Here is a 26,895-nt window from a genome sequence, read left to right as displayed (position 1 = left end):
GGGCCGGGGGGGAGGGACTAGAACTTTCCGCGGCCGCGGGCGGACTCTCGTCTCAGCCCGGAGCCACCAGCGCCTGCGATCAGCGCCCCCGGACCGCGGGAGACCGCCGACATGACCCACTTCAACAAGGGGCCCTCCTACGGGCTCTCCGCCGAGGTCAAGAACAAGGTACGGGCGGCGCGGGGTTCGCCGTGCTTTGTCTGCACCGGGACGGCGGGGCGGGACGGGACGAGGCGCGACGGGACGAGGCGCGCCGCGGGGCTCCGCTGCCTCCGGCTGCCGCCGGGGGTCCCGCCCCCCCCGCGCGGTGGAGGCGCGCAAGGATGCGCCCGCCGCCGGCCCGGGACAGCGCTGCCCTTCGCGGCACCGCTCAGCAGACTTGGGGCGCCGAAGAGCTGTCAGCGCCGGGCGGACCCGTGTGTGCGGAGCCGCGATTCGCGCCGTCGCCCGGGCTGCACCTGCCCGCGCCGGCAGCCCTGGCACGGGACATCCCGCTCGTGCCTTCTCCGCCCGCCGGGACCGAGCGGGGCGCGGCGCTGAGGCCCGCAGCCGTCCCGCAGCCGGCGGAGCGGAGCGGAGCGGCGCGCAGAGCCGGGCACGGCGCGGGCGGGCTCGCCGAGCGGGGCGCGGGCGCTGCGCGGGGCAGCGCGGGCGCTGCGCGGCTCGCGGCGCATTCCAGCCGCATGACATCATGGGCACGGGCGGCGCGCGGCCAATCGGCGCGGGGCCCGCACAGACGCGCATTGTCCGCCCGCCCCGCCCCGCCCCGCCCGCGGGGGCGCACAAAGGCGGCGGGCGGGGACCGGGCCCGGGCAGCGCCGCCAGCGGGGCGGCCGGCGCGGAGAGCAGCCCGGAGAGTGAGCCCGCCACCGCCGCGCCGGGGGCTCCGCTTGAAAGCGGCAGAAAAGGCAGCGCTGACAGCGGCCGGGCCCCGCGGCCGGAGCGGCGGGCGCCGGTAGTGCGCGGCTTTGCTGAGGTTTCTCGCATACTCTTAGGAACAAAAGGTGTCTCACGTTGTCCTGTTAGACCGGCTGCTACCTTGCAGCGAACAATTACCTAGTAAGAGGGAAAACCTTTGCAATAAAAATTACACCGCTAAACAAGCGGAGATAAGTTGGTGCTCAGTGTCTTAATTCGCAGCTTAAAATCTAAACGTGGTCTTTAATAACTGGTTGTTTCACACGCATGTCTGGTTTCAGGCTTCAGCACATCCCCAGATCCTGTTTTACTTGTAGCTGAGCAGAAAGAACAGCGGGAAGAAAAGGAGTTACTTTAAGCGTTGTAATTTATGCTTCACAAAACATTTTGCTTTGGTTTTTCTCTTTATTGGCTTTCTCACGATGGTTGTGGGTTCTGCTGCAAAGTTTGATGACATCATGTAACCAAATGTATTCCAGAGTGGTTGCTTCCAGCATCTAAACGTAGTGATTTATCTACACTTACACACTGAAAAAAAAAACCAAAAAAACAACTCAAACTTTAAAAAAAATACTAAAATGTGTTGTGTATTATTGCATGTGAATTAGGAAGAAAGTAGATTCTCTTCTACTTTAAAGATTATTGACAAAATGATGTAGGTTTAACAGTGATCCCTTAATGGGGACAAGATGGGAAGAAGTTCTTTGTTCTTTCTTTCAGTTTCTTATTGCCATCAGCTTCCTTAGGGCCTCCTGAGGAACTGTTCCAAGCCTGTGCATTAGCAGAGGGTTTGAAGCTGGTGTATCTCACACCTTTATGCAAAGAGCCTTCTACTTCATCTTGCTGAGTTTTGTTTTGCTCACTTTCTCTGCCTTCAATGTAAATATTGCAGAGGGGTGGCTGTTTTGGGGCAGCTCCAGTTTACTTGTTTGCAGATTTCTGCTGCGTTCTTTGAAAATGTCAGTGCAGCAGTGCCATAGAAAACAATTCAAGTGCACCGAAGACGAATGAACTCATCTCCTTTCAAAAAACCCAAGCAAAAAAACCCCTCCAGTGAACAAAAACAAAATCTCCAGAAGAGGTGTAGCTTTGTGCTTTTAGAATGTTGTTCTCACTGTAAGAGATCAAATTTCAAAGCAATTGTGTTATATACAAGTATATTGTGTACCTCCAATCAACCGTCTTGCATGGGTTTGTGGGTTAGATGTGTGTCTGTTCATAAAGATCAAAAATTCCTTTTCCCAGATTTTTCTGTCTCATGAAGACTTTAAGAATTAGTTTCCAGATCTTGAAGGATCAATTTTTGCTGCCAGCTATAATCACACTTTCTAAAATACTGGTCTTTGTGGAAACTATTGTGTTAAGGGTTTTTTAATGTGCTGTTGGGGTAATGTTTGTAAGTAGCCGTAAAACCTCCCTGCTTGAATGGCAGTTACTGTTAAATACACTTGTTTGAAATTTTCAGTGCTGATCCCCAAGCAGTGTTTTTCTGCAGTATACAGACAGCTTCATAGCTGTGCTGCCTGAGAGTCCAGCTGTGCTCCATAAAAAAATCCCCTGGTTTTGGTTTTTATTCTTTATTTTCTCATTTGACATTGTATTAGTGTTCAGAAAGACCTTTTGTTTGCTATGGTATTTGAAAAGATGCATATAACATGTCCTGATGCTTTTTATTAATTTAATTTAATTTAGCTTCAGGATTCAGTCTCTAAGCTTTTGAGCTTTCACCCTTCTCTTGTTTTGCTCCTTAACCTTAGTTCACACTACTATGGTGTCCGGTCTCTGTTAGGGATCTCTTTTCCTCATTCCTATGAAGAAAGCATGGAATTTGTGTACTGGTTCCCAGCTGTAAGGAAACTTGTCTGCATGAGAAATGTGTAGGTAGTCAAACTAGTGTAATCCCTTTGAAGCTGATTCCCTGTTTACTTGAGATCACAGAAGATAATTGATCCAAAACAAATATTCAGTGGGGAGCCTTTTAAACTGAAATGGATGGTTTCTTCTGCAGGCAAGAAATAATTTTCTTCTTGAGCAATGGGGGAGTTTCTGAAGTACGTGAGGTTGACATAGCATGAGATGATGATGCAATTAGTTAAAGCTGCAAACTCGATTTTCTATTTGTCTCTGATTTATGCTCCATTGTCTTGCTGCAGAAGGTGTGGAGCAAACAGGAACATTGGGCAGCAGGAGGAGAGGTTCCAGTCCATTCAGCTGCTTCCTAGTGGCTCCACCCTTCCCATGGAAATGTTATTTGTATTGGGCAGGCATTTATCTTCTCCCTCCTCTTATGTTTGATACAGTGCCAGTTTCATCTTCATAAGAAAGTGAGGGTGGGCCAGGAGTATGGTTTGTGTGGGGAGTTAAACTTTGCATAGCATTTGGTTATTGCCTGTCCCTGACTTTCCCTCTGAGCCATCCCTGCACCAGGAAGCTGTCAGTGGTCAGTACCATTTTCCAAACTTTTTAGAGACAGCAGAGTAACTGAAGTGAGTTATCCCAGCCCTGCAGTTGCCACTCTGAAAGGTCAAGCCTTAGTGAAATGGAAGAGGAAGGGAAACAAACTTTTTAAAGTGAAGGCTGTTAGACAAAGGAAGCCTGTAAACAAAATATCTCCCTGTTTTGCAAGTGTGCAGGAGAGCAGTAGTAGTGTTTCCTGCTTTCCTTCTTGAGGGCAAATACAGATTAATGAAAAAGAATTGAAGTCTGTGGTGAGTAACACAGACCAGTCCTAGGTGTGATTATTGTGTTCCTCTTGAAACTGCTGAGGAGAAAATTCTTGTCATCTATTTTACAGGTCAAATAAACAGATTTAATTGCTTAGTCCAGAAGTTACTTTTTTAATAAATATTTTTATCTGGGAACCAGATTAAAATCACTAACTTTCAGGTTTTTTAATTTAAATTTTTAAATTTTTAATTTTATTTTTTTCCAGATTAATTAATTTTAAAGTGATTTAATAGTGAGATAAGTTTGGGCTGTCTGTGGTTGAACTGTTACACCCTCTCCTTCCTCTTTCTCACCCCTCCTTTCAAAACAGAAAGAATACCCTTTTCCATTCTTAAAATTCAACTCTTCCTACCATATATTTGTTTTACCATTACATGCTTCCTCTAGACTATTGTCATTAAAAAGCTTCAGGTTTGCTCACCAAGTTTTGTGAACCTTAGGTAAGAATGTTAGCTGCTGATAAAAGTACATTTCTATTAATATTGTCTGAAATGATGTAATAAAAATAGAGTCTATACTGGATAAAGGTAGTGAAAACTTAGGGTTTGAGAGCAGAGGAGAATATCTTCTGTCATCATAAGTGACAGTATAAGATCTCTGCATTTCTATTCTCTTGTACATAGACATCTGTGTAACTTTTAAAGAGGTAATATCTTTACAAGTTTTGAATTAAATTCAGATGTTTAGTTTAAAATAAAATCAGCCTGTATGACCATTTGCATTACACAAATCTTCATTTTGTTGCATGGGGAATAAATAAAAAATCTTACATTTTGGTACTCTTAGAAATACTGTAATAGAAATATATACTGAAAAGGAAATTTCAGAGGAAATGGCAGAAGAATTTATAGGAGCAAGCATTAAATTTCAGTTTGCTCCAGTTAATTCATGGTTTCTGATAGTTGATCATGGCTCTTGAATTCCTAGCCAAACATTTCCTACCTAAATATCGATTTCACTGTGGAAAGCACTAAAACTTTTCTCTTTGTGTCCAAATTTTGTATTTTTTTCAAAGAACTGTGAATTTCTTCCAGCTGGATCCAGGCATTGGTAACAGAGCTGCAGTTCAAGTGAACTTCATAACTTTGTACTTAACAGTACAGTTTTGATAATTTGAGTCCATGGCAAAACTGTCCATGAAACATAAATATGAATAATTTGGAATAATATGAATATGTGGAATAATTCCATAGCTTAAACTTACGATCAGTCGATGTTTGGCACAATAACTACATGCATCTCTGAAAACACATTACTGATATAAAAAATGAAACCAACTATTTTGTCAGTAGGTCTTAAGGTGCATTTTTTTAATATATCAGCAACCAATTAATGAGAATTCTCCAATTTGCTTACAATTTCTCTGCTGGTTACTTGTTTCTGATGCTTAGTTTCACTTTGACTGACAGTATTAAATTTCAGTTAATTGTGTTCAACAGCACTTGCTTGAGCATGGCCCTGCTGCCCTACACTTCCAAACCATGCTGTGTTCGTTTTCTGAGCAGACTCCTCCTGCGCTTTTGAGAACGTTTGCCACCTCACTTGCTGGAACATGAGTTTAGCCTCTTGCTGGAAATTTTGCAAAGGATTTTTTTTAGAGAAAGCCAATGAACTACTGTCTTTATTAAGCTGTAGTAACCTATTAATTTGTATTCTCCTAGTGTTAGGTCCTGTGTGTGAAGAGTTCTCACACTGACTGAAAATTGGTATTAATGTAGATTAATTGGATTTTTTTGTTGTTGTTAAACAAGGAAGGTAATCCAGCAGTGGAGAATCTTAACTGCAGTGTTTCCACTCATCTTCATCCTTTACTGTCTATCTCAGTGTGTCCACTCTGCCTTGATGTGTCTAATCCATTTACCACTTTCACTGTTACAATCTCAGGACAGGTCTGTTCTCTTAGGTGTGATCAAATATGGGTTTCCAGCTCTTCTGGAAACTTCAAGAGAAGTATTAAAACTACAGCAGTAATAAGTGGCCCTACTGAGAGGTACAGAGTGATGGTATAGGAACCTATGTATCATTGGGTTGACAGTTCATGACAAGGATACATCTCTTGCCATAAGCAGAAGCAAGTGATTTGCCATGGAAGCACTTCTCGTGCCAGCAGACTGGATGTTAGCACCCATGCCTGTTCTGGACACTCGCCTGAGCCCATGAACAACAAAATTAGCCTTTGGGAGCCCTCTCACACCCCACCCAGTAGATGTGCCCTGTCCCAGTGTCACAGCTCAGGAGCCCTGGGTAAATTAAACAGGTGTGTGAAAGTGGCTACCCCAGGGACATGCGGCAGTTGTTGCTGTAAACCACTGACACGGGAGCTAGCTGCCTGTGCCCAGTGGTTTAAATCCCCGGTTAATCTTGACACTTCATTGCCAAGTTGACAGTGGTTTTTTGGAGTCCTCAGACCTGAGGTGTGGAGCAGCGCCCGCCATGCTTGAACTGCAGGGCAGTGTCACAGCCTGACAGGTGTTAACCCTGAGTGAGGGGTGGCATTTCCACTTCTGCCTCTCATCTTACACCAGTTTTTCTAGGAGGAAGGTGATGAATAGCATGGCATAGCTACTCCTCGTGAACATCAAGACAGAGGTGGAGCCCCACAGAGGTCTGCTCCTGTGTGTGGGGACAGCACAGACAGAACTGCCAGAGCTGCAGCAGCAAAGGGCACAAGCAAATGAACAGTGAGGATGTTTGCTGAAACCTTTCTTAAGTTTAACCTTAGTAAGCACCCTGTGTCTGCACTTTCAAATTTAAAGCACTTTCTGTCCATGGATAAAATGTATTACAGTGACCTTGTTTATGGTGGATTAATAAACTTTTAGTAAAACTTACACTGGTGATAGAAAATCATAAAACTTGGTAAGGTTATTTTTAAGGATAAGAGATAAGTATTTTGCATCCTTTGAATGCAAGCTCACAGTGTACCTCCTATGACTAGAACACTTTTGAAGAAAGCAAATAGAGCTTGACAGTCCTGACAGTTAAATGGGATTAGCAGCCTCAGAAAATAAAAACTATGATTTGCATTACAGTAATGCTTGCTTGTTTAAAATTTACAAATGAATGTGCTCTTTGTGTGGTTTCAGAGTTAGACTTAGTTTAAAATTTTGGGAAAAATACTTATTATAATCCTGTTGCTGAGTCAATACCCGTAAAAGATCAATGGATGGATGCATACATTCTTGTGGGACAGCAGTACATCACTGATTTTTGTCTCACCTTGTCTTTTTTTGACAGAACATAAATTTGGATGCTTTTTCTTGCCTACAAATAGTTTATAATTTGCCTTGGAGAATAAAGGATAGAAACTTTTTTGTACTCAGAATTGTTAGCTTCTGTCGCTGCATAACACGGTATACACTGGGCATCTGACACGTCCTTTTAAGGCAAACTTTGTAGAGATTCCCATCCCCTATGGAACTGTACAGGAAAGGCCTTCAGTAAAAATGGGCTCAAGGCCAGGACACGTAGGGCAATTTGAAACAGATTTTTTCTAAGTGAGATCATGTGAAAATCCTTCTTTTTTTCTTTAAGAAGGACTCTTGCTTAAAAATGCTTTTTGTAAGTATCTGATTCTAAACAACTGTTAACTTGTATAGCTATGTTCAGCAGCAAATACTTTCTTTTGAGTAAATACATTTGGTTCTGCAGTAATGCCTCACAGTAACTTATGTCTTTGTTTCTATTTAGAGGGGTTGAATGACAGTGATTTTCTTAAAAACAGTTTTGACTTTCTTCAGGTGGGTGGTTCTATGGGACTTTTTTTTTTTAAAGCTGCAATAACCCTTCCCTCCTTCCACCCACACTCACCCTCCTCCTCCTCAAACCAGTGCAGACTTTAGTAGCTATTTAGAGGGGAAACATTATTAAACTTCTTGTTGCTTGTACAAAACTCTCTCCTACCCAAAGTGGACACTGTTCTAGATGTAAAACTGCCAAGGGCTGGCAGGCATCCGTGTCCCTGGAGGAGCTGGCAGTAGGGGAAGGCCACTGCAGCGAGGATGAAGTGCTGCTGTCACACCACGGTCTAGTGCCCTGCTTGGACTGTCACCAATGCCTTGCCCGCTCCCAGCAGCTGGGCCAAGCTTTAAGCCTTGGGAACCTGAGCTTGCCCTGGTCACTGGTACTCGCTCAACCAGACTTTAACTATTCAGTGCCTTTGCTGCTTCCCTTCCAAGGCTCAGCTCTGTACTGGGGGGTCAACACAGGATTTTTCTTGAGGACTTTATTTCAGTAGACCTTTATTTAGACAAGTTTTTGGTCACTAAATAATCCTTAAGAGCTACGGTGAAGTGAAACAGTATGTGGCTTGTGCATATACACAGGACCTGAACACCAAGTATTTGCCTAAATATGTCTCTGCTTTCTTGTTGTTCTGAAATGCTTGCATGAAGACAGAATCTGATCTACTGAAAATCCTAGCTGGCTGAATTATAGAGGGATTCTGAACAAATCTTCTTGCCCTGATTTAAGTGTTTATATCATGCCTATTCCCAGAATAAAACTGGACATTACTATTGCAAAAACCTTACTTTGCTCTCCTGCTAAGAAAGCTCTCCTGTTATATTGCTTTCCTGCTGATATTTCCCCTGCTACAGCCTCTTATTTATAGACAGCATTATCTTAGTATCCCTGGTTTTGCTCTAATAAGAATAATTTAATTTTAAAGCATTTTTCTGTTCTTCCTAATCAGTTGACTATATACTAGAAGCCTTCACAGAAAAAGATAAGGCATCTAATGCACATGCACTGGGGAGGGATTTGGTTAGAATTAAATGTTCATGGTCAAAAGCAGCTCCTGCTTTGCTGCTGTTGTGGACCCCAGCAGAGTGTTTCCCTTCTGTGTTGAGCATGGGCAGAACACAAGTCAGAGCTCAGGCCAGTACACACCAAGCAGAAGGATGTATTGGAGCAGGACCTGTACTGCAGCTCCTGTTGAGATTCCCACTGTGTGACCAGCCTGAGCTGCCACTGATTTGGTTCACTTTGTAACCCTGTGGGGGATCAATTGAAGTTCCATTAGATGTCATAACTGGAAGTCAATACTGTGTTAAGTCAATGAAGCATGTGTAGTTCAGGCACGTATCTGGTGTGCTAAGACTAAATGCTCTTTGCTTAATTTTGCAAGAAACTGTTCCCTTACTTTGCTTACATTGTTGTATTAATCATGCCCTATACAAGTAAAAAGTACAAGTAACTTCTGAAGAAAATGAAGACTAATGCCTTTTTACCATGGTCTGTCTTGATGGCAGCCTTTATCATTAATAAATGATGGTATGAAAGTGTCTTTGACATGGAAAGCTACTTCTATTTGAAAGAATCTAGCTGGTTTTAATAAAAAAGTGAACAAAGATTGTGAGATTAAGTATCAGTGATAAAGCACAGGTCTTTGAATGGATGGAACAGAATTGGGGACAAAACATAACTGCCAAAGTTAAAGTTCAGTCAGTACACCTGAGCATTTTGTTCTACTCAACAATAATGGAACCTTAAATAATTGAGGATTGAGACCTCTCAGAGTCATTTGCAGCACAGCCTTGCCCACACATTGTGCTGGGTGGGTTTTCAAACCTACTTTCAATTCGGGAGTGCAGTGAAATGTCACCACAACTTGCCTTGTGGTGTCCTGAGTTTTGGATGCAGTGTGCATGTGCATCTACCTACCCCAGCAGTGCCAGCTGTTCTTTCTACTTGTGTTGAATTGCTGAAAAATAGTGCTTTGAAAGTTTCTACAGGGTATTGAATCTGAACCTGTTACTTAGGGATTTGACTGTCTTTTCTCCTTTCACACTTCTACTTTCTTCTTTACTCATAAACTGCAGTGTAGCAGGCTTATGGCTTGATTTGCACATTACTAAAACTACATTTTCATTAAATAAAAGGTTGAGCAAGAAGTTCATGCAATCGTAATTTTTTTCACTTTGTCTTACTTTTCTTAGACTTCTTAAATTAAAAAAAATTAAAAGAAAATTAAATAAGTATTTTCTAACACGTTTATGGTCATCACCCTTTTTAAAAAAATATCATTATAACACATTTATGTGGTTAAAACACAACTTGTCTGGGTGGCCAAATCCAAAATATTTTTGAATGGATCCTGGTTTATAATCAACTTTGTGGATTACCTACTCAACTTTAATCGGTCAGAGAGGTACCCAGGAGGGGGTGAGGTGGAGGGCCAGGAGCAGCAGATTATTGTTGTCTTTCATTCTTTGTGCCAAGTTAATTCTTGCAATGTTTTTGCTGGCAATAAAGCAAAACGAGAGTATGAAGCTGTTGATAGACAAGGTCTTCTAAAGCTTAGGGTGTGAAATCTGCACTACTTGTGCTTCTGCTAAGAAAACTAGCATTGGGAAAATTGCATCAACTAGAAAAACATGCTATGCATGAATTGAAAGATTTTGATGTACTACCTTTATGAAAGATAAATCTAGGCAGCTCTTAGTAGCTAGAAACACCTAAGGAAGTTCTCAAGAAATCATGCCTTTCACCTAAATTACCAAAAAAAAAAAAAAAAGCCAGGTAGAATCATCGTGTGCAAGGATGGAGAATGAGAGGAATCTGTGTTTTCTTTATGAATACCTATCACAGGCACTTCAGTGAGCCTGTTCAGCTCATGTGAGTTCATGGAGTGAAATCCACGCAGGCTGACAGGCAACCAAGTGCTGTCAGTGTGGTAAGTGGGAAACACTGAGCACTATTGACTGGGAAGTGCCTGTTACCCCAGGACTGCCATGTCCTCTGTTCATTTCCCAGTCAAGCCTATGCCTGGCATCAGCTGGCAGCAAGGAATCAAGTACCTGAGCTCACTGGGTGAGGGCAAATTAGATCAATAAGAGTAGAGTCTTGAGGTTAACCTTTGGAAAAAGTGCTCAGAAAATGCAGCCCGCACTGTGCCTTTGCTGGAGAGGCAGAAGGAGTGTGCATGTTGAGTAACTTTTGTAGCAACACTTGTAATGACAGACTTTTAGCCAACTTTCCTGAGAGGCATCTTTGAGTTACCAGTTACCTGCTTGCTGCTGTAGAAATAATTACTCTGGTTTGGGCAAGTGAAGAGGGTTTGGAGAGAAGAAAAAAGGTGTGGAGAGAGAATGAAATAACTAGACTCTGCAGTCCTATTTGGAAGGTAAATTTGAAAGACTTCAACACAGTTGGGCCTTGGGGAAGGGCTGCTGAGTCACAACACAGTTTGCTTATAAAATTACATATTTCAAAGCCATTCTATTAGAGAGAAAAGTGAATAAAGTTGAAAGAATATATAATTTCCTGGGCTTCTGTAGTAGCAATAGATTAGAAAAGTGTTCTGAGAAAGATTGAGTGATCATTGATGTTACTCTTTCTGTTTGCAGACTCCTCCTAGGCTTTGAGAACTACTTTTCCACCAGAGTTACAGTAACAGCTGTCTCAGGAGATGCTTCCTGGGTTACTACTGGAAAAATGAAATTGTTTGCAGATGCTTTGGATTTTTTTTTTCTGTTTATGCACCAGATTATTCTGTATGATTTTTTTCCTTTCCCCCACAAAAGAAGATTAACTAGGTATCACTGAGGTCTGTCAGGTTACCAAGATTTTCTGTGCAGCACTCAATGTGTTGTCTCAGGAGACATTACTCTTTGTGATGTCAGAACCTGTGTCATACCAATCATACTGGGGATGGGTTTTAAAGCAGGGAGAATTCCATCAGGGACTAACAGGCTTTTGTCCATTGGGTTGGATCAGCTGTGTCTTAGCTGAGAACAAATTTCATATCCCAATGGTTTTTTGAAACAAAAATCGGCAGTGGTTTAAAATAATAGATAGTGGATACTACTGGAACTGTGTTCAGCAATATACAGACTAAATAAATAGAGCAAAGGAACTCGATACCAAGAAGTATAAAGATGGTGGCATGACCAGAAGGCGCTACAGTTAGTTGACAGTGGAAGCTGATGGCTAAGGATAATTGGAGTTACAAGCCAGAAAACTGTGACAATGGCAAAACATGATAAGAGCAAGAAGTGCAAGAAAAACTAAGAACATTTGAATAAGTGAGGGCATTGCAGTAGCTGCTGAGAACAAGCAGCATTCAGTCCAAGGGCAGGCGTGTGTCCAAGTTGTTGGTGCACTCTGGGGAAAGAGATGGAAGACCTGGCTTCTTGAAAAGCTTGCAAAATGTCCTAAAGTCCTACTGGAAATCCAGGGAGTAGAACACTCAGTTCTTCAGCCAGCTGATCTGGCAACAAGCACCATGCATGACTGCAGGTATCTGTATTTCTAAGATGACTTGGAAACTTTGAGGCATGGTTTGTTCTCACTTCACAGAGCTTAAACTGGTGCCTATGGGAAGAGTGCCAGGAATTTTGGATTAATGCTCATCCATCTTTTCTTTAAAGATTGTAGCTTAAATTTTGATTTACAGAGAAAACAGTGAGATGTTGGCAGGGTATCAGTTACACTACACATTTAAAAAAATACGGTTTGAATATTAAGCAAAATGGATACAGCTGTAAAATTTTTGTGCTAAGTAGCATTTTGGGATATAGTGAGATCTTTCAGTGGTAATGTTAATGCAGTGTTCTCTGCCTTTCTGTACAACATAATGACAGAAAAAAATGCATCTTCAAATACCAGGGCATGCTGAATGGCAGCTTTGAGTTTTTGAAGTATTTTCCTCTTTGGTTTTCATCTGGATTGTCACATTCCTGTTACATTTGGGGTTCTTGTGCACAAATATGCCTCCTCTGGCATTTGCTTCTGCCTGCAATCTAGGCCAACATACATGAAATTAACAGGGAATTTTGATTTGTCCTTATGATGAGAGCTGATTGGGTTGGTAGTTCAAATGGCAAGAAGCTCCCCTTCACAATCACCTTGGTACCCTGGCACTTCCTCTTCTTACCCACTTTCTGTAAAAACCAAAACTTAATATTTTTCCACTCTTGGGTTCTCTGTCTCAATTTACAGTGTGCTATTTATTTATGCTATGACTAAACAATCAATGATTATGTCCTTGCCACTCTGTCACCTCTGAAGCTGAAGATTAGGTATGTACAGTAATCTCTTTACACCATAGAACTTTAGCCAGAAAATTTTAGATTGCTTGGATTGCTTGAATAAATTAAAAAAAAAAAAAAAATCCTTCGCCCTCTTCTCTAATGAGAAGAATTTACTCTTCTGTGCCTTTTTCTTGGTTATTCACATAGCCACTAAGCTTGTAACACTTTTCTTCTCCCAGGTATTCTGCTGTGTAAATTTTAGATAGGTGATTCAAAAGTGTGTTCTGGAATAGCAGGGGATGAACAGGAATTCTGAATAACAATTTGGGACTGGCTGTGGTCTGCCTGACTCCCACTTCCAAGCAGTAAGGGCTGGCAAGACCTTCTCCTGCCTTGATACCAGGAAAGAATTTGGTTTCATCTTCCCCCATACCATCATAAATCCTTTAAACGGGGAGGAAAAAGATTTAATCACAAACTAATGCCAAGCAAATAAAAAAGAAGTATCAGCACTGGTATCTTTGGCCTCAGCAGCTGCTGAAGGTAGTGCTTATTTCAATGCAAAGGATGTTTGCAAAGGCAACACTGAAACCACAGCAATTCAGTTTCACTCAGACAGTTCTGAATTAATAAACATTGAAAAGTTGCTACAGGAACAAATTGCTCCTTAAATTTGAAACTGTAAAACCTTATGTTTTAAAACCTGGAGTTCTTAATTTGTTGTTTTTATTTGCTTTCTGTACTTTATGATCTAAATGTGTAAAAGTAAAATTAATATTAAACCCCCTGGCTAGACATAGATTAAATTCTGCACAAGATGAATATGCTCCTCTACTTATTAAAAATTTAGTAAACTTTCTCTACTCAATCTTGTTTTTTAATTGAAAAGTTAGTAATTTTGTGTCACTTTACGCAAGAATATGGGCCATACCAAATTTCTCCCTATGAACAGCATTAAAATCCAAAACTTAGGGCTCTATCTATTTTTCTCTTCACTTTGGTGAAAAAGCATGTATGTAACCTCTCCTATGCTATCTTATCTTGGAGTGAAGTCCTAGTTATTTCTCTTGCTATACATGGCCCTATACTTTATTTACCTTGGAAAACCAAAATGTACAACCTATACTTTGTTGCAGTTTTATATGTATATACATCTTAAGTTTTGTCAACAAACACAATTCCTATAATAGAATTGTTGATGTACTTTGACAAGCACATGCTTTTCTGGTTGAAAATTATGACTAGAGAGCAGTTTTTTTCAAATACTAGTACTTTAAATTTAGCGTGCTGCACATTAAACCTTTGACTCCTGCTGGGGAGGGCAGGAAGCCTGCAGCTTTAATCAGAAATTTCATCAGAACTAAGAAGTGCAAGCTGTTATGACATGATGTTTAACTTCAAGTTTTATCTTTTATACCTGCTTTTTAACTTAGTAAGATTTGTGTTTGCTAGTCCCAGTGTAAAAAGAAGTGCAGCGTGTTTAAACTCTTCCCTGAGATCCTGTTACAGTATTTTTCCAGAGTAGCAGCAATATAGCCAGCTGAACTCTCAAACTGGAGATTTGGCACACACGTAGCCCTTAGCGTACAGTGTGTACTGTGTAATTTGGAAAAGATTAGTATGAAAGGAGAACTCAAAGTCTGTATGATATCAGTTATGGTGTGAAGTACTGGTTAACATCATCACTCAAACAAAACATGCTACAGGCATACTGAGTAACTTTAGGGGTCACACAGACAGACCATTAAAGTTGGCCAGCAGAACTTTGCTAGCTTCCAGGAATTCATGAGCTTGATAAAAACAGTGATGATTGTTACTGTCCCTGTACTACACATGGAGGGAGGGTTTTTACTCTCTCAGATCTCCCAAACAGGAAAGTCCTACCTGAACAGAACCAGGTGTGAGGATCAGGTGTGAAGTTACCAGAGGAATCAAGTTCAACACAAGGATTCCAGCCTGAGGCATACATTGTCATAAACACATGTGTATCAGTTTGTCATAGGCAAGAAACACCCAGCCTTTTCCTTCCATAGCCTTGGATCACCTATAATTTTGGCCACTTGTATAAACTTTAGTTTCCTTTCAAAGATACTTCTATTAAATTTGTACCTCTGAAGCACCTTTGGCAACTTTACATATCTTTCAACATTTGTCAGAAGAAAGAAAGGAACAGTTGGCTCCCTGCTATTTTATATTGAACTTCTGTAAAATTTTATATCCATTGCTACAATTGAATAATTTCTACAGTATTCTGAAACTGTAGGGTTTTTTTCATGGCACTGATGATACTTTGAATGAAGCTGCTTAGCTACTGCTTTCATCTTCAGTAGACAATATTTTCTTTTGCTGTAGACTTGAAAGATTTAAGTATCTTCCATGAAGATTCAGTATTTATAAAGGATCAAATGTTGGCATATTTTTTGATTAGTAGTAATGGAAAAAGACATAATTTTTTTACATTCATATCAAAGCCTCTGGCTTCACCTCATAGATAGCAATCAAAGGAAAACTGGAACATCTCTGATATCCACATGTGGAAAGTATTAAATATTCAGTAAGAGTGTTACATAACTTCTGGTTATACCATTGGGAATAGAAGAGCTAAGAATTCAGAATAAGCGTAATGCCTTATTTCTGGTAGTATCTGACCTGTCACTCTTCCTGTTTAATCCCTTCTTCTCACATGTTTAAAGCCTGATACTAAAGATTCCACATCTCTAGCTTTTCAGGTAGATTGAATATAATTTGCAGAGAAACTAGTACCAGTTTTGATTTTTGTAACTTAGTTTCCCACCAGCTCAAAAATCAGAACAAAATAACGTGTTTAGTGGCAATAAGAACTCTCTTGATGTGTATAAAAGTTTTTTACTTCCTATCTCTAGATAACCACTGTAGTGATACCCCAGGGCAATCTAAAACCCCCTTGAAAAGCTCAAGATTTGAACACATGGTAAAGTACTCCTACATAAAGTAAATATTTTTCAGAAGTGATAAAATTCCACCTGATTACTTCTAAAGTCCCCAAGCAATGGGGTCAGCAATTTAATATTCAGTTCAGTTGTAATCTCACATATGGAATGCACTTATTATTAAATGAGGAAAATTTCTGCCTTTTTTTTCTATGTTTGCCAAGAAAGATTAAAATAGCCACATTTGCAGAAGTTGTTAGGGTTCTCACTCGTACTGGCTTCCATATTTACTTTTTTTTTCTTAGTATTGGGTGGGAAAAGATTAATCTTTAAACTATGTCTCTTAGTCTCTTAGTGGTATGATCACAAACCGAATTTCGAATTTCCTTTTTTTTTTTTTTTTTTGGCCAGTGTTTAAAAATAAGTTAAGTGGTAGAAACACAAGTCCAGTTCTATTCCAGAAGATTTCTCCTACAGGATGGTTAACACTGTCTTTAAGCTACACTGAAACTGCCTAAATTTTCAGAGAGCACAAAGTTCATTATGTACCTAACAAAAGAATTGTGGAGGACATTAGCTCAACCCCTGCTTTGTACCCACATGCATGCTAGAATGGTGATTTTATCACAGTATGAGCTGTCAGCATGGGAATGACCAGCCCAAATCTCCCATCTTCTAACTGGAGCATCAGAATAGAAACTTCTGGCCTTTCTGTAAATCCTGTTCCTTCATTTGAAGTGGAGTACAGGAATAAATGATACACTGTATGTCTTCTCTGTACATGTAACTTAAGGTTTTGTGGGTGAGGGCACTTTACCAAGGTCTTAATAGGTTCTCTAATGCGTAAGAAGAGCGTGATGCTACAATTCAGCCTTTTGGGGAAGATGTTTTAGTATGTTTCTCCCTTGCATATGTATTTATTTTCACACAAAATCTCACTGACTCAATTCTGTCCAAGACTGCTCCTTTTCTATAATTTTGAACAAGCTAGTTGGGTTCTGCCAGATGTTACTGGGGAGACAAATTAAGGCTGTGATCATGTAAGCTTTGCTTCCATAGGAAATAAAAATACCCAATCATTTGTAAGCTAATGTCGAGGTTAGGAAGGAGAAAGATGACAGCTAACTTCTTCATACACCATTTTCAAGATGTTACCCATCCCTTTCTATTATTGCCATCACTGGAAATGAGTGTGGTTGTATTGCTGCTGTGCTAAATTAAGGGAGGTGCAAGGGGGGCTATCTGCCACCCAAGAGATGAGACCACAGCAATGTCCTTCAGTTAGCTTTTCTAGTCTGCTTCTAACCTTAGTTATATCCAAAAGATGCAATTAAAAAATGAAGTCATGACATTTTCCTTGTCATCTTGCACAGAATGCTGCACAGAATTTTATACTTTAGTCAAGATCTGAATGTAGGAATGGGTTAGTCCATTATCTTGATCTGTAACTAAGGCACCACAGCAGTACTATTACAAATAGTCTAAGGAAAATAAGTATTACTCAGACAAGTTTTTGAAGTAAAGCCAGAGATACAGGAATTTTCCATTCCCCTTAGAAGAAAAATAGGGAACTGAGTACTGTAATTTGTAGTTTGGTCAGTTTGGAGTCAGTGATAGTTAATGCTAGCCAAAATGTAGCAATTGCCTCTATCCAAGTAATTCAGATATGTTGGAATTATAATCTCCTTCAGTATAAATATAGCTGCAAATAGCTGGCCTTTCTTGGCTGAAGTCTTAAAATTATATGTAAAAAGTCTCAAACGTACATTTTGATCTAATGTGAATGGCTATGCATGAGTTTCTTGTTAGATGTTTGTAAGCACTGGTGTAGCTGAGCTGACTTTCCCTGTGTCAGAAATCCTGCAGGTACGTTCTGTGCGTGCCTGTCAGGTTTCTCACGGTAGCTCCCTCACTTCCCACCTTGCTCACTGACCCATGCAGGACAACTAAGGAAGGTGGAAGTGTTGCCAACCTCTGCACCAGTGGAGGTTCATTTATCCCACAGAATCTTGTGCTCAGTTAACTTGTATTGTTTGCAGAAAAAGTAGGGATGATTTCAGTGATAGAATCCATTTTGTCCAACTTGGCAATATTGAAAAGGATTGCAAAGGTGACAGGTTTTGCCTGAAGGAAGTTGGACCTGCTTTTTGGTGCATTCAGGGGAGGGGAGCAAAGGGCAGAGTGAAAGCACACGGATGCTGTTGACAGTTAGTGGTGTTGAAGTTCACTGCTTTTAAGCATTCCTTTCACATGGATTGATTTCTAGTGACTGAAGCATAAATTTACACACCGTAGTGAAGTCTGAACATCTGGAAAATGGATTTTTAAGTCATCTTGCTAACAACTCTGAGCCTCTGCTTGATGCCTTAAACTTCAAAGATTATTGCAGGTTTTCTTCCTTTGCAATTAAAATATGAGATCACAGTTTATTCCAAAAGAATCTTCCAGGAAGGTCAAAGAGAAAAGAAAGAAATAGCAGGGATACTAAAGATTAATGATAAACCAGGACACACACACAGCCCCCAGAATCCCCAGCGAGATAACTCTTAATGTTGTAGCAACAAGGAAAAAACTTACTAGGTCATCTCCATTAATCATAAACTAGCTATAAAAGCAAACCCACTATAAACTTCAGCTGAATAACTTCAAATCTGTTATATAAAATTTCTCATGTAGAATTCTACGTGTGAGCAGTAGTACTGATGGCATGGCAATTCAGAATTCTTGTGTTCATAATATACTATTTCCCTTCCTTACTTCCTGCCAAAGTACAACTTGGGTCAAATATTTTTTCAAAAATCATTCCTCTGCAGCTGTCAAAAGACTTTTCAGGAGCTCCAGGAATTCTTACTCAAGGAAAAACTGCTACATGCTTAAAAGTGCTTTTTCCAAACAGACCTTTAGTAAAGCCATGAAAATTATAGTTAAAGGGATAAAGTACTTACATCTGTACTCTGATGTATAAAATACAATTTAAAAATCCAGCAATAAAATTACTGAATGACAGCTATAGCATACTCTGAAATGGAATTGGGGTGGGGAAGAGTTGGAGATTTCTCTCCTGAAGTAACTTTATGACTGCTTGTGTTGCAGATTGCCCTGAAATATGACCCCCAGATAGAAGAAGATCTGCGTAACTGGATAGAAGAGGTTACAGGGCTGAGTATTGGTCCAAATTTTCAACTGGGATTAAAAGATGGCATAATCTTATGCGAGTAAGCATTTATTAAGTAACCTTATTTTGAGGAGTTTACTACTTTCAAGGAACTAAAGAGGGACTTTCTGAAGATTCCCCTTCAAAAGACATCAACAATTGCAGTCAAAGATAGCTGACTGTAGGGTGGGAAACTTCTTGAATACTGTTGGAAAAATGAACATTTAAATCTCCTTTGTATTTCAGCTGAGATTTCTAAGTGTTTCTGAATTTAATGGCACAGCTCATGTCTATAGTAATCAAATGGCACACAACAATTCTTACAGTCTGTTAGACTTGTGAGACCTGAGAACTGAGCTAGTCCACTGTATGAACCAAGAAACTACCATTTTGATGAAACTAATGCAACTAATAAAGCATGAGTGAAAGTATTATATAATGTCTGCACAGATGGTGTAAGGATGAGATTTACTGTTTAAGTATTTCCCTCTTTTTCACCTCCCCAGGCTTATAAATAAGCTGCAGCCAGGATCAGTGAAGAAAATTAATCAATCAAAACTAAATTGGCACCAGGTAAAACAAAAACCTCCCAATCTCAGAACTATACCTCTAACCCCTTGAACCTCCAAATAATACTTCTGTTCTGTATTAACAAATTTACTGTGAAAATGGTACATCTTAAATCTTAGTAGCACCAAGTTTACATATGATACATATCCAAGAGTTGAGGATGCTGCAGACATGAGCAATGTTTAATGGAATGCAGCTACAGCTGAGGTGGTTCATCAATGGCAGTTGAGTACCTGTATTTAATAGCAGTGCTTTAGCTGTTGAGAGAAGTGTCAGATGGAAGAACAATCTGAAGCCCTATAGCAAAGTCTTTTCCAGTTTAAAATAAAAATAAAAGAATTCTCTTTCTATTAAATCACAGCTGAGTTTTCCATCCAGGCAATGCTGAAAGGTATTAGGTCAACAGCTTGCCTGTACCTAGACATCTCTGTGTAAAGTATCCTCCTGACAAGGTGCAAGATGCATTTGGAACAAGCATTGGAAGTGTTGCTGCTTAGAGTTACTGCCTTTGCTGTTGCTGGGTCTAGCTTAATACTGTTATGACAGCCTCCTCGTTTTCTTGGCATTGAACACTTCTAAATATTTTTTTGAAAGTTTTAATACCGTATCTTAAGGCTTCAGAAGAAAAGAAGAGATACAGTCCTTACTCTTTTGTATTCCACATTGCTTTCCAATTTCTACAGCACATAATGCTAAAAGGTGCTAATAAACTCCAAAGCATATTAGTGTCAGGAGGTGAGCAGATAATGCCTTCAGCCCATACAAGGACCCCGTCCACATAGTTATGGTTTTATTTTATTCAAAATTATCAGTTGCTGAAGTCAAATAGCACGGATGCTATGTCACATTTTCTAATTTTGAAGCAGGTTTTAGATTAGATTTTCTCTTGGAAGGGACAGACAGTTGAGACAAGTCTTATCAAAGCCCACTCTAACAAAGTATATGGTACTCACTGATGGAGGGATGCCAGGCTGGATAACCTCTTAGTCTGATTTCTGAAATCAGTATTAAAACTAACAAAAAATAATCCCAGACTTCCCACCAGTCACTCTTAACCACATCAACTGTTCTGTCCAGTTTGCACAAGGCAAAGAGCTTGAGTAAAACAAGCAAACCAACCAACACCAGAAGGCTTTAAAATTACTTAATTTCTGATTTGAAGCACTATGTAGAAAACTGGCTCTTTTGTTTCTATTCAGCTGGAGAACATTGGGAATTTTATCAAAGCCATCCAAGTCTACGGCATGAAGCCACATGATATTTTTGAAGCAAATGATCTTTTTGAAAATGGAAATATGACTCAAGTACAGACTACTCTAGTGGCACTGGCAGGTCTGGTAAGTATTTGTACCCCTGGTGTTGGCCCAAATCCACATGCCAGTTCAGATGCACCCTTACAACCCATGTAAATATAAGAAATGGCATCCAGCCGGTCAGGAGAGGACAAGACAGTGCTGAGAATCTGAGATACTGCAGAGGTCACACTTCAGGTGGCTGTGTGCTCCCACATGCCCCAGGGAAGACTTAGAGTTCAGAGTGAGTGTTTCTGACTGCTTCCATGTGCATACACAGAACAGGGGAGGCTCTCAGGAGAACTCTAATCCCTGCAGAATATCCTTTTGACTCAGGTAGCTTTGGAGTGCCACCTTCAAATGGTAGAGGGGGCTGGTACCTTCTCTCAGCCCTGACACAGTCTCATAGAGATAGACCTGCTTGTGGCATCATTTGAAAGCCCAGGCTTAGGGTGTGGAGACAGAAAATGCACTTCAAACGCTGAATATTCTGTTTTCCCTCTCCCTAAATAGGCAAAAACTAAAGGTTTTCATACTACTATTGATATTGGTGTCAAATATGCAGAGAAACAAGCACGAAGTTTTGATGCAGGAAAACTAAAAGCTGGTCAAAGTGTAATTGGCCTGCAGGTGAGTATGAAATTCAAGTTTGCAGTTAATTTGTTACATTTGAGAACAACTTTCTTACTTTGATTAACTGATACTGTTTATGCAAAACCAGGTGCAGAATAACAATATACTCTTATCATAGAAGGAACAATGAGATTTTAATTCTTGTAAGCAGTTGATTGGCTTTATAAGCTGAAGTCACTGCCTGAAGGTTGGTTTGTTTGTTTTAAATCTGCTGTAAGAGTGATAAAGGAGGAAAGGAACAACTAATATTAGCAGCATCATCTCTGTCTTTTAAGGTGGTTTTAAAGTAGGAGTCTTTGGATAGTTAAAGTTTTTGTACGGTAGAAACTTTTCTTCCTCTCCTCTTTCCTTAGTAATCATAAAAGCCAAAGTAAAATCTTTAAATTCCTGTGGTAGAGAAATTGTGGCAGTATAAGTGAATCATTACTCTCTAAGGTAAAAGTTACTTTTTACATTTTGAGGCATACATCCATTCCAATTGCAACACAGTTGGGCAAATGACAGTCACTGAAATGCCCTAGGATGACAGTTGGCTTTGTTTTGCCTTTTGAAACTCAGTAAGGAGAAAGGGTACTTTATTACAGCTAGTGGTCTAACTGCATGAGGAAAGCAAGCACTGAAATTACTTTTTATTTCAGCCATCACAGTTACCAACCATATTTTTTTCCTTAGACTATGCTTAATGTACAAATAAAAATAATTTCTTCTGTCCACTTCTTCCTTCCCCCAATAAAGATGGGCACCAACAAGTGTGCCAGTCAGGCAGGCATGACTGCTTATGGAACTAGAAGACACCTCTATGATCCAAAAATGCAAACTGATAAGCCATTTGACCAGACAACGATTAGCCTACAGATGGGCACTAACAAAGGAGCCAGTCAGGTAAGCAGGACTGTGTGTGATGTGCAGGATGGACACAGCTCTCAGCCCAGTGGGACAGGAGAGCCTGGAGTGGTGCCCAGACAGGGCAGCAGTGGGTGGGTGCAGTTCAGTTGTGCTCTTACGCAGTGGTTAAGGAACTTGAATCTCTGATCGGAACCAGTGTGTTCTATGCTGAGTGTCACGGCGTAAAAATGTCCTGGTGCTTCTAGAATTTCCTGCTGGCAGTGTTATACCAGAAGAAAACAGTAACTTCATTTTAAGTATTAACTAGGCATAGGCAAAAAAGAAATTGCTTACTGGCACTACCTTAGATTGCTTACTATGTGCTTTCCAAAAAGGAACATAAATTGGATCTTTCTGCAAGGACTTACTTCTGTGACTTACCTACTAGTGAACACATACTACTGTGTTCTGTTTGGTTATACTTTAATTCTTATGTTTCAGCACATTCAGTGAGACTGAAAGTGCTAGCTGAAATCATAAATCTAGTAATCACAGCTCCTGACCTTCTTACTGAACCTCTACAATCCTGTTTTATTAGGCTGGTATGCTGGCACCAGGTACCAGGAGAGACATCTACGATCAGAAGCACATATTACAACCTGTGGATAACTCAACTATTTCGTTACAAATGGGTACCAACAAAGTAGCCTCACAGAAGGGAATGAGTGTGTATGGGCTTGGACGGCAAGTGTATGACCCCAAGTACTGTGCTGCACCCACAGAGCCTGTCATTCATAACGGCAGCCAAGGAACAGGAACTAACGGGTCCGAAATCAGCGATAGCGATTATCAGGCAGAATACCCAGATGACTATCACGGAGAGTACCAAGATGACTATCAAAGAGATTACCATGGTCAGTACAGTGACCAGGGCATTGATTACTAGCTTTGAATCAAAAGTTCAGTATTAGTCCATTATTTTATTCAGTAAGAACGAAACTAGCCTTGTGGAATCGTTACCTGTCTTTCCTACACACTACGCTTAATGTACCTAAAGAAATACTGCCTTACATACATTCCTTTCTCCTTTCTCTGCCCTTTCCCTGTCTAGTTGCCTTTAGTGCTGTAACAGTTGTAGTCTACAGCATAAACAATAACTGCATATGAAGTAAAAGGAATACTGTGAAAGGGGGAGTGCTCTCATACAGCCAGGTTGTTTTCGTAAGGAGCTATGCATTCTCACAATCTCTACTTAAGTAGGTTTTTACATACCAAGTTAAGCCTTCATTTTACATATTTACAGCTTTTCTCCAGAGGAGATAAGAGAATCTCATGCTTAAAGTTACATGTGGTCTTTGCCAATTAAATTTAAGATATCTCATTAGTGATTTAATATCATTGCTATGTTTTTAAGGTATTGTTTGTTAATGGCAAGTCCTGCATTAGACATTAAGTGTGCATTTGTGATTGTGTATTCATTCCATTATCAACACTGACCAAACTTAGAAATAGTTGTCTTACTAAAAAGGGAGCTTGTACAAAGTCTTGAGCCAACAGAAGTTCCATGATTGATGGTGCATTTACCTTTTATTGTGCCATAATATATCCATGTAGAAATGCTTTTTTCTTCCTTGAACTGTATTTATTGCCACACTTCTCAAACTGATCCCATTGTATTTTTATAAATAAATATTTTTTTCTTAAAGGTATGTAGATGATCTTGTCTCATTTGTTATGATACCAGTCTTAAAGATTAGATATCATAAGAATTATTCCTAGATAAGCATCACCTTTGCCTGTGTTAAGAGTAATGTAGAAGTGGTCTGTTGCAGTTTGGGTTCATTCTTTTCCATGGGATTTAATCTAACAATCTTGTAAAAATCTCTCAGGAATGAGTGACACTGACTTAATAGGAGAGGAATGTAGGTCCTTCACAGCTGGGTTCACTTCCCCTCTTCATGACTCTGAGGTTATGACTAGAGATCCTTAGCTTTTCACTAAATCCCTGCCATTTTCTCAGGGCAAACAAGGATTGCACATATTTATTGTTGCCTTTATACCATCACTTGGAGAACACAAAACACCCTTGCTTTAGTTTACGTAAAGAGACACACAGTCATGGTGCCTGCTGGTCTACAATCCCACGTACTCAGTTACTGATAACAGAGCTTTATTCCTAAATGGAGGATGCTTTCTTCTGCACCATAGAGTGCAGAGAAGCTACACTAATTTACCTGCATGTTTTTAAAAGCAGAAAAAAGAGCACATGACAATGGGGGCCAATGTTGCAGTTTCTAACTTCTGTAAAATTAAGTTTATCTTAAAAGTGTTCACTGCAGTTTAAACTTACTATATTCACATACAAAATGTTTTACATTTGCAAGTTTTGGATTTGTGAAGGATTTTTTCATCAAGACTGGAAATTGTGCATGCTCCATTACTTTCTATCATCTTTGAATGTGATGTGGTGATCTGACTCTAAGCTGACCTATTTGTTGTGTAAGTCTTAAGCTTATTTATTTTACAGAATTTAAATTAGAAAGGCTCTCTAGAGGTCACTGGTCCAAGCCCTGCATCTGAGGCAAGAGAATTATTAGCAACAGATCTGTTAAGACCTGCTCTTCCTGAATGATACTATTTCTCCCCCTTCAAAATAATAGCATTAAATTATTTAGAACTGTTGTGTGAATGCTGAAAAGCAGTTCTACAATCAACAGCAAAAGTTTTGTTGGTTTTGTAGTTCGGGTGAAAGCAATCTCTTTTTGAAAGCCTGACTATGCCCTCCTTCCTTCTGAATCCAAAACGTAGGCTTTAAATTACTTTCATACCCTTATTATGTACTTGAACAGAAGAAACAAACAACACAACCTGTTGTCGGTATGTGTGCTTTCTTTCATCTACAGAGGGATCCAGTGGAATCACAAGTGAATTGAGAGTTGGAAGTAGACACCAAGCAAGATCAAAACCAAGCTGCTTTGCTTAAACAACAGGCTGCAATACTTGGCCATTTTCTGGTTAGCAGACACCAGTAGTCCCTGTCTCCTATTTTAAAGGAACATAGTTATAAAAGTACCTTTCACTCTGCTGAATCCAGTCTTCCATAGCTGCAGGAAAGAGGAGTCCACGCTTACTGGGCTGCATTGCAGGGCAGACCTGAAATTATTTGAAATAACTTAGCCCACCCTCAGAACCAGCAGGAATTGTATTCCCAGGAGTTGTGCCTGCATACAGCCTCCTTTACAGCTGCCTGACTACAGTACCCTGCAGGGGAAGGCAGCCCTCAGAAGCACAAATAGCATCAGCTTCTGTAGGAGTGCCTTATCCCTCTAAATCAGGTGAAGGCTTCTGCCACACAAGAATGCTACAGCTGGAGGTTGTTGACACAATTGCTAGTGGAATGTATGTAAGATTGGGAGGTCTTGAGTTGTAACTCAAAGCTATAAAACTATGCTTTCTGTACAAATTTAATTAAAAGTTATATATTTGGAAGCCTTCTCTAAAAATACACACAGTTCTCAAAACTTATTTTATAATGTAATTTCTGGACTAACGACAGAACAGTATTCCTTAAACAGAATACAATCAAATACAACTTAATTGGCATTTTTCAGTACCTTCCTTCTTTAAAAGTTAACCCAGAATTTGTAGGAAGTGTATGAGACCTTTCTCCACTCTGGAGCTCCAGTGAAGACAATGACACTGCATCATAATTGCAATGAGCAGAACCACAGAGTTATTGAGTTTGGAAGAGACCTGTGAAGGTCATCTAGGGATGTCTGAAGACAAGGACATACTTAGATAAAAATTTCCCTCCCTTTTTTCCACTAGAGTTCCTGAGTCAAAGGCCAAAACTTGCAGTGTGAGTATCAAATCCAAACAGGAAAAAAACCCTGAATGTGTAATAAGAACGGGGAGTTTTTTAACTTCAAAGCAAACTTCTTATGCTTTGTAAATTGGCAAATATCATGTTTACATTGTGAAGACACTGCTTCTTGGAAGCAATCTTGGCAAGCCCATGGCAAAGATTTGCCCCCTTGTTAGTACCACTTCCTCAGGGTTAGAGAGCTATTGCTTATGTAGGACTTTTCAGAAGTTCCCACAGCATCCACAAGCTGAGAACAAAAGTATCTAAGGGTACAGATTTAAATAAGGAGAGGTGGTGAGTCACAGCCAGTACATTATCAGCTTCACCTGCCAGTCAGAAAGTAATTAATCTCTTTTCCCTTTTTATAATTTATCTATATTCCACAACCTCTTGAAGTGGATCATATTAAAGTATGAAGTTAATTAAATGATGGATAAAAAGCAAGTATTTCTTAAGTATTTCTAGATAACTAGTCTCCTTTCAACAGCAGGAGACCAGATACAGTATTTAAATGAAACAGATTTCTTATTCAGGCATCAATGAACTTTTCTGTATATCATTTCCAAGCTGTGACTAATCAATGTTTATCGGTCTACTCATTAAGACAGTTCTGAGTCACTTACCTGCAGTGATGTCTCACTTCCTATATTGTTATTTTACTGAAATCCCTGGTTGGCATAATTTTCCCACCACAAAGCTCTCCTCAAATAAAATTTAAGGGAGCTTTTGAACAAAGGGAATAAAATGCCACCGAGTAAAATCTAAAACTACTCCATACTCAGAACAAGGTGGAGCCCACAAAACATATTACAGTCAGGATCCAGATACAAAGTTTAAACAAGCTTCAGAATTGGTCACAAGAAAATGCTGGCAGACTGTTACCAGGTTATTTTCTTTAAAAGTGTCAACACTTATGTTCCTCTTCTGACTAGAGCCCTGATAGTCGCTCAGTTTCCTCCACGATATATTCCACATCCATGTTACAGTTAATATTTCTATAAAGTATTATTTTACAACATTTTTATCT

General features: G+C 40.0%; 1 protein-coding gene across 1 annotated transcript; it reads left to right on the top strand.

Moving 5' to 3' along the window:
• On the top strand, positions 1-23,712 carry CNN3 (calponin 3). Its single transcript, XM_033067636.2, has 7 exons — positions 1-168; positions 18,623-18,744; positions 19,190-19,256; positions 20,453-20,590; positions 21,059-21,175; positions 21,914-22,060; positions 22,602-23,712. Exons 1-7 carry the CDS (start codon positions 112-114, stop codon positions 22,947-22,949), a joined length of 996 nt encoding a protein of 331 aa, XP_032923527.1. The 5' UTR covers positions 1-111; the 3' UTR covers positions 22,950-23,712.
• The last annotated feature ends 3,183 nt before the right edge of the window (positions 23,713-26,895 follow it).

This window comes from Catharus ustulatus, chromosome 9, assembly GCF_009819885.2.
Source record: "Catharus ustulatus isolate bCatUst1 chromosome 9, bCatUst1.pri.v2, whole genome shotgun sequence".
Classification (NCBI taxonomy): Eukaryota; Metazoa; Chordata; class Aves; order Passeriformes; family Turdidae; genus Catharus; species Catharus ustulatus.
The sequence above is the reverse complement of the archived record's forward strand: the minus strand, read 5'-3'. Positions and strand labels throughout refer to the sequence as shown.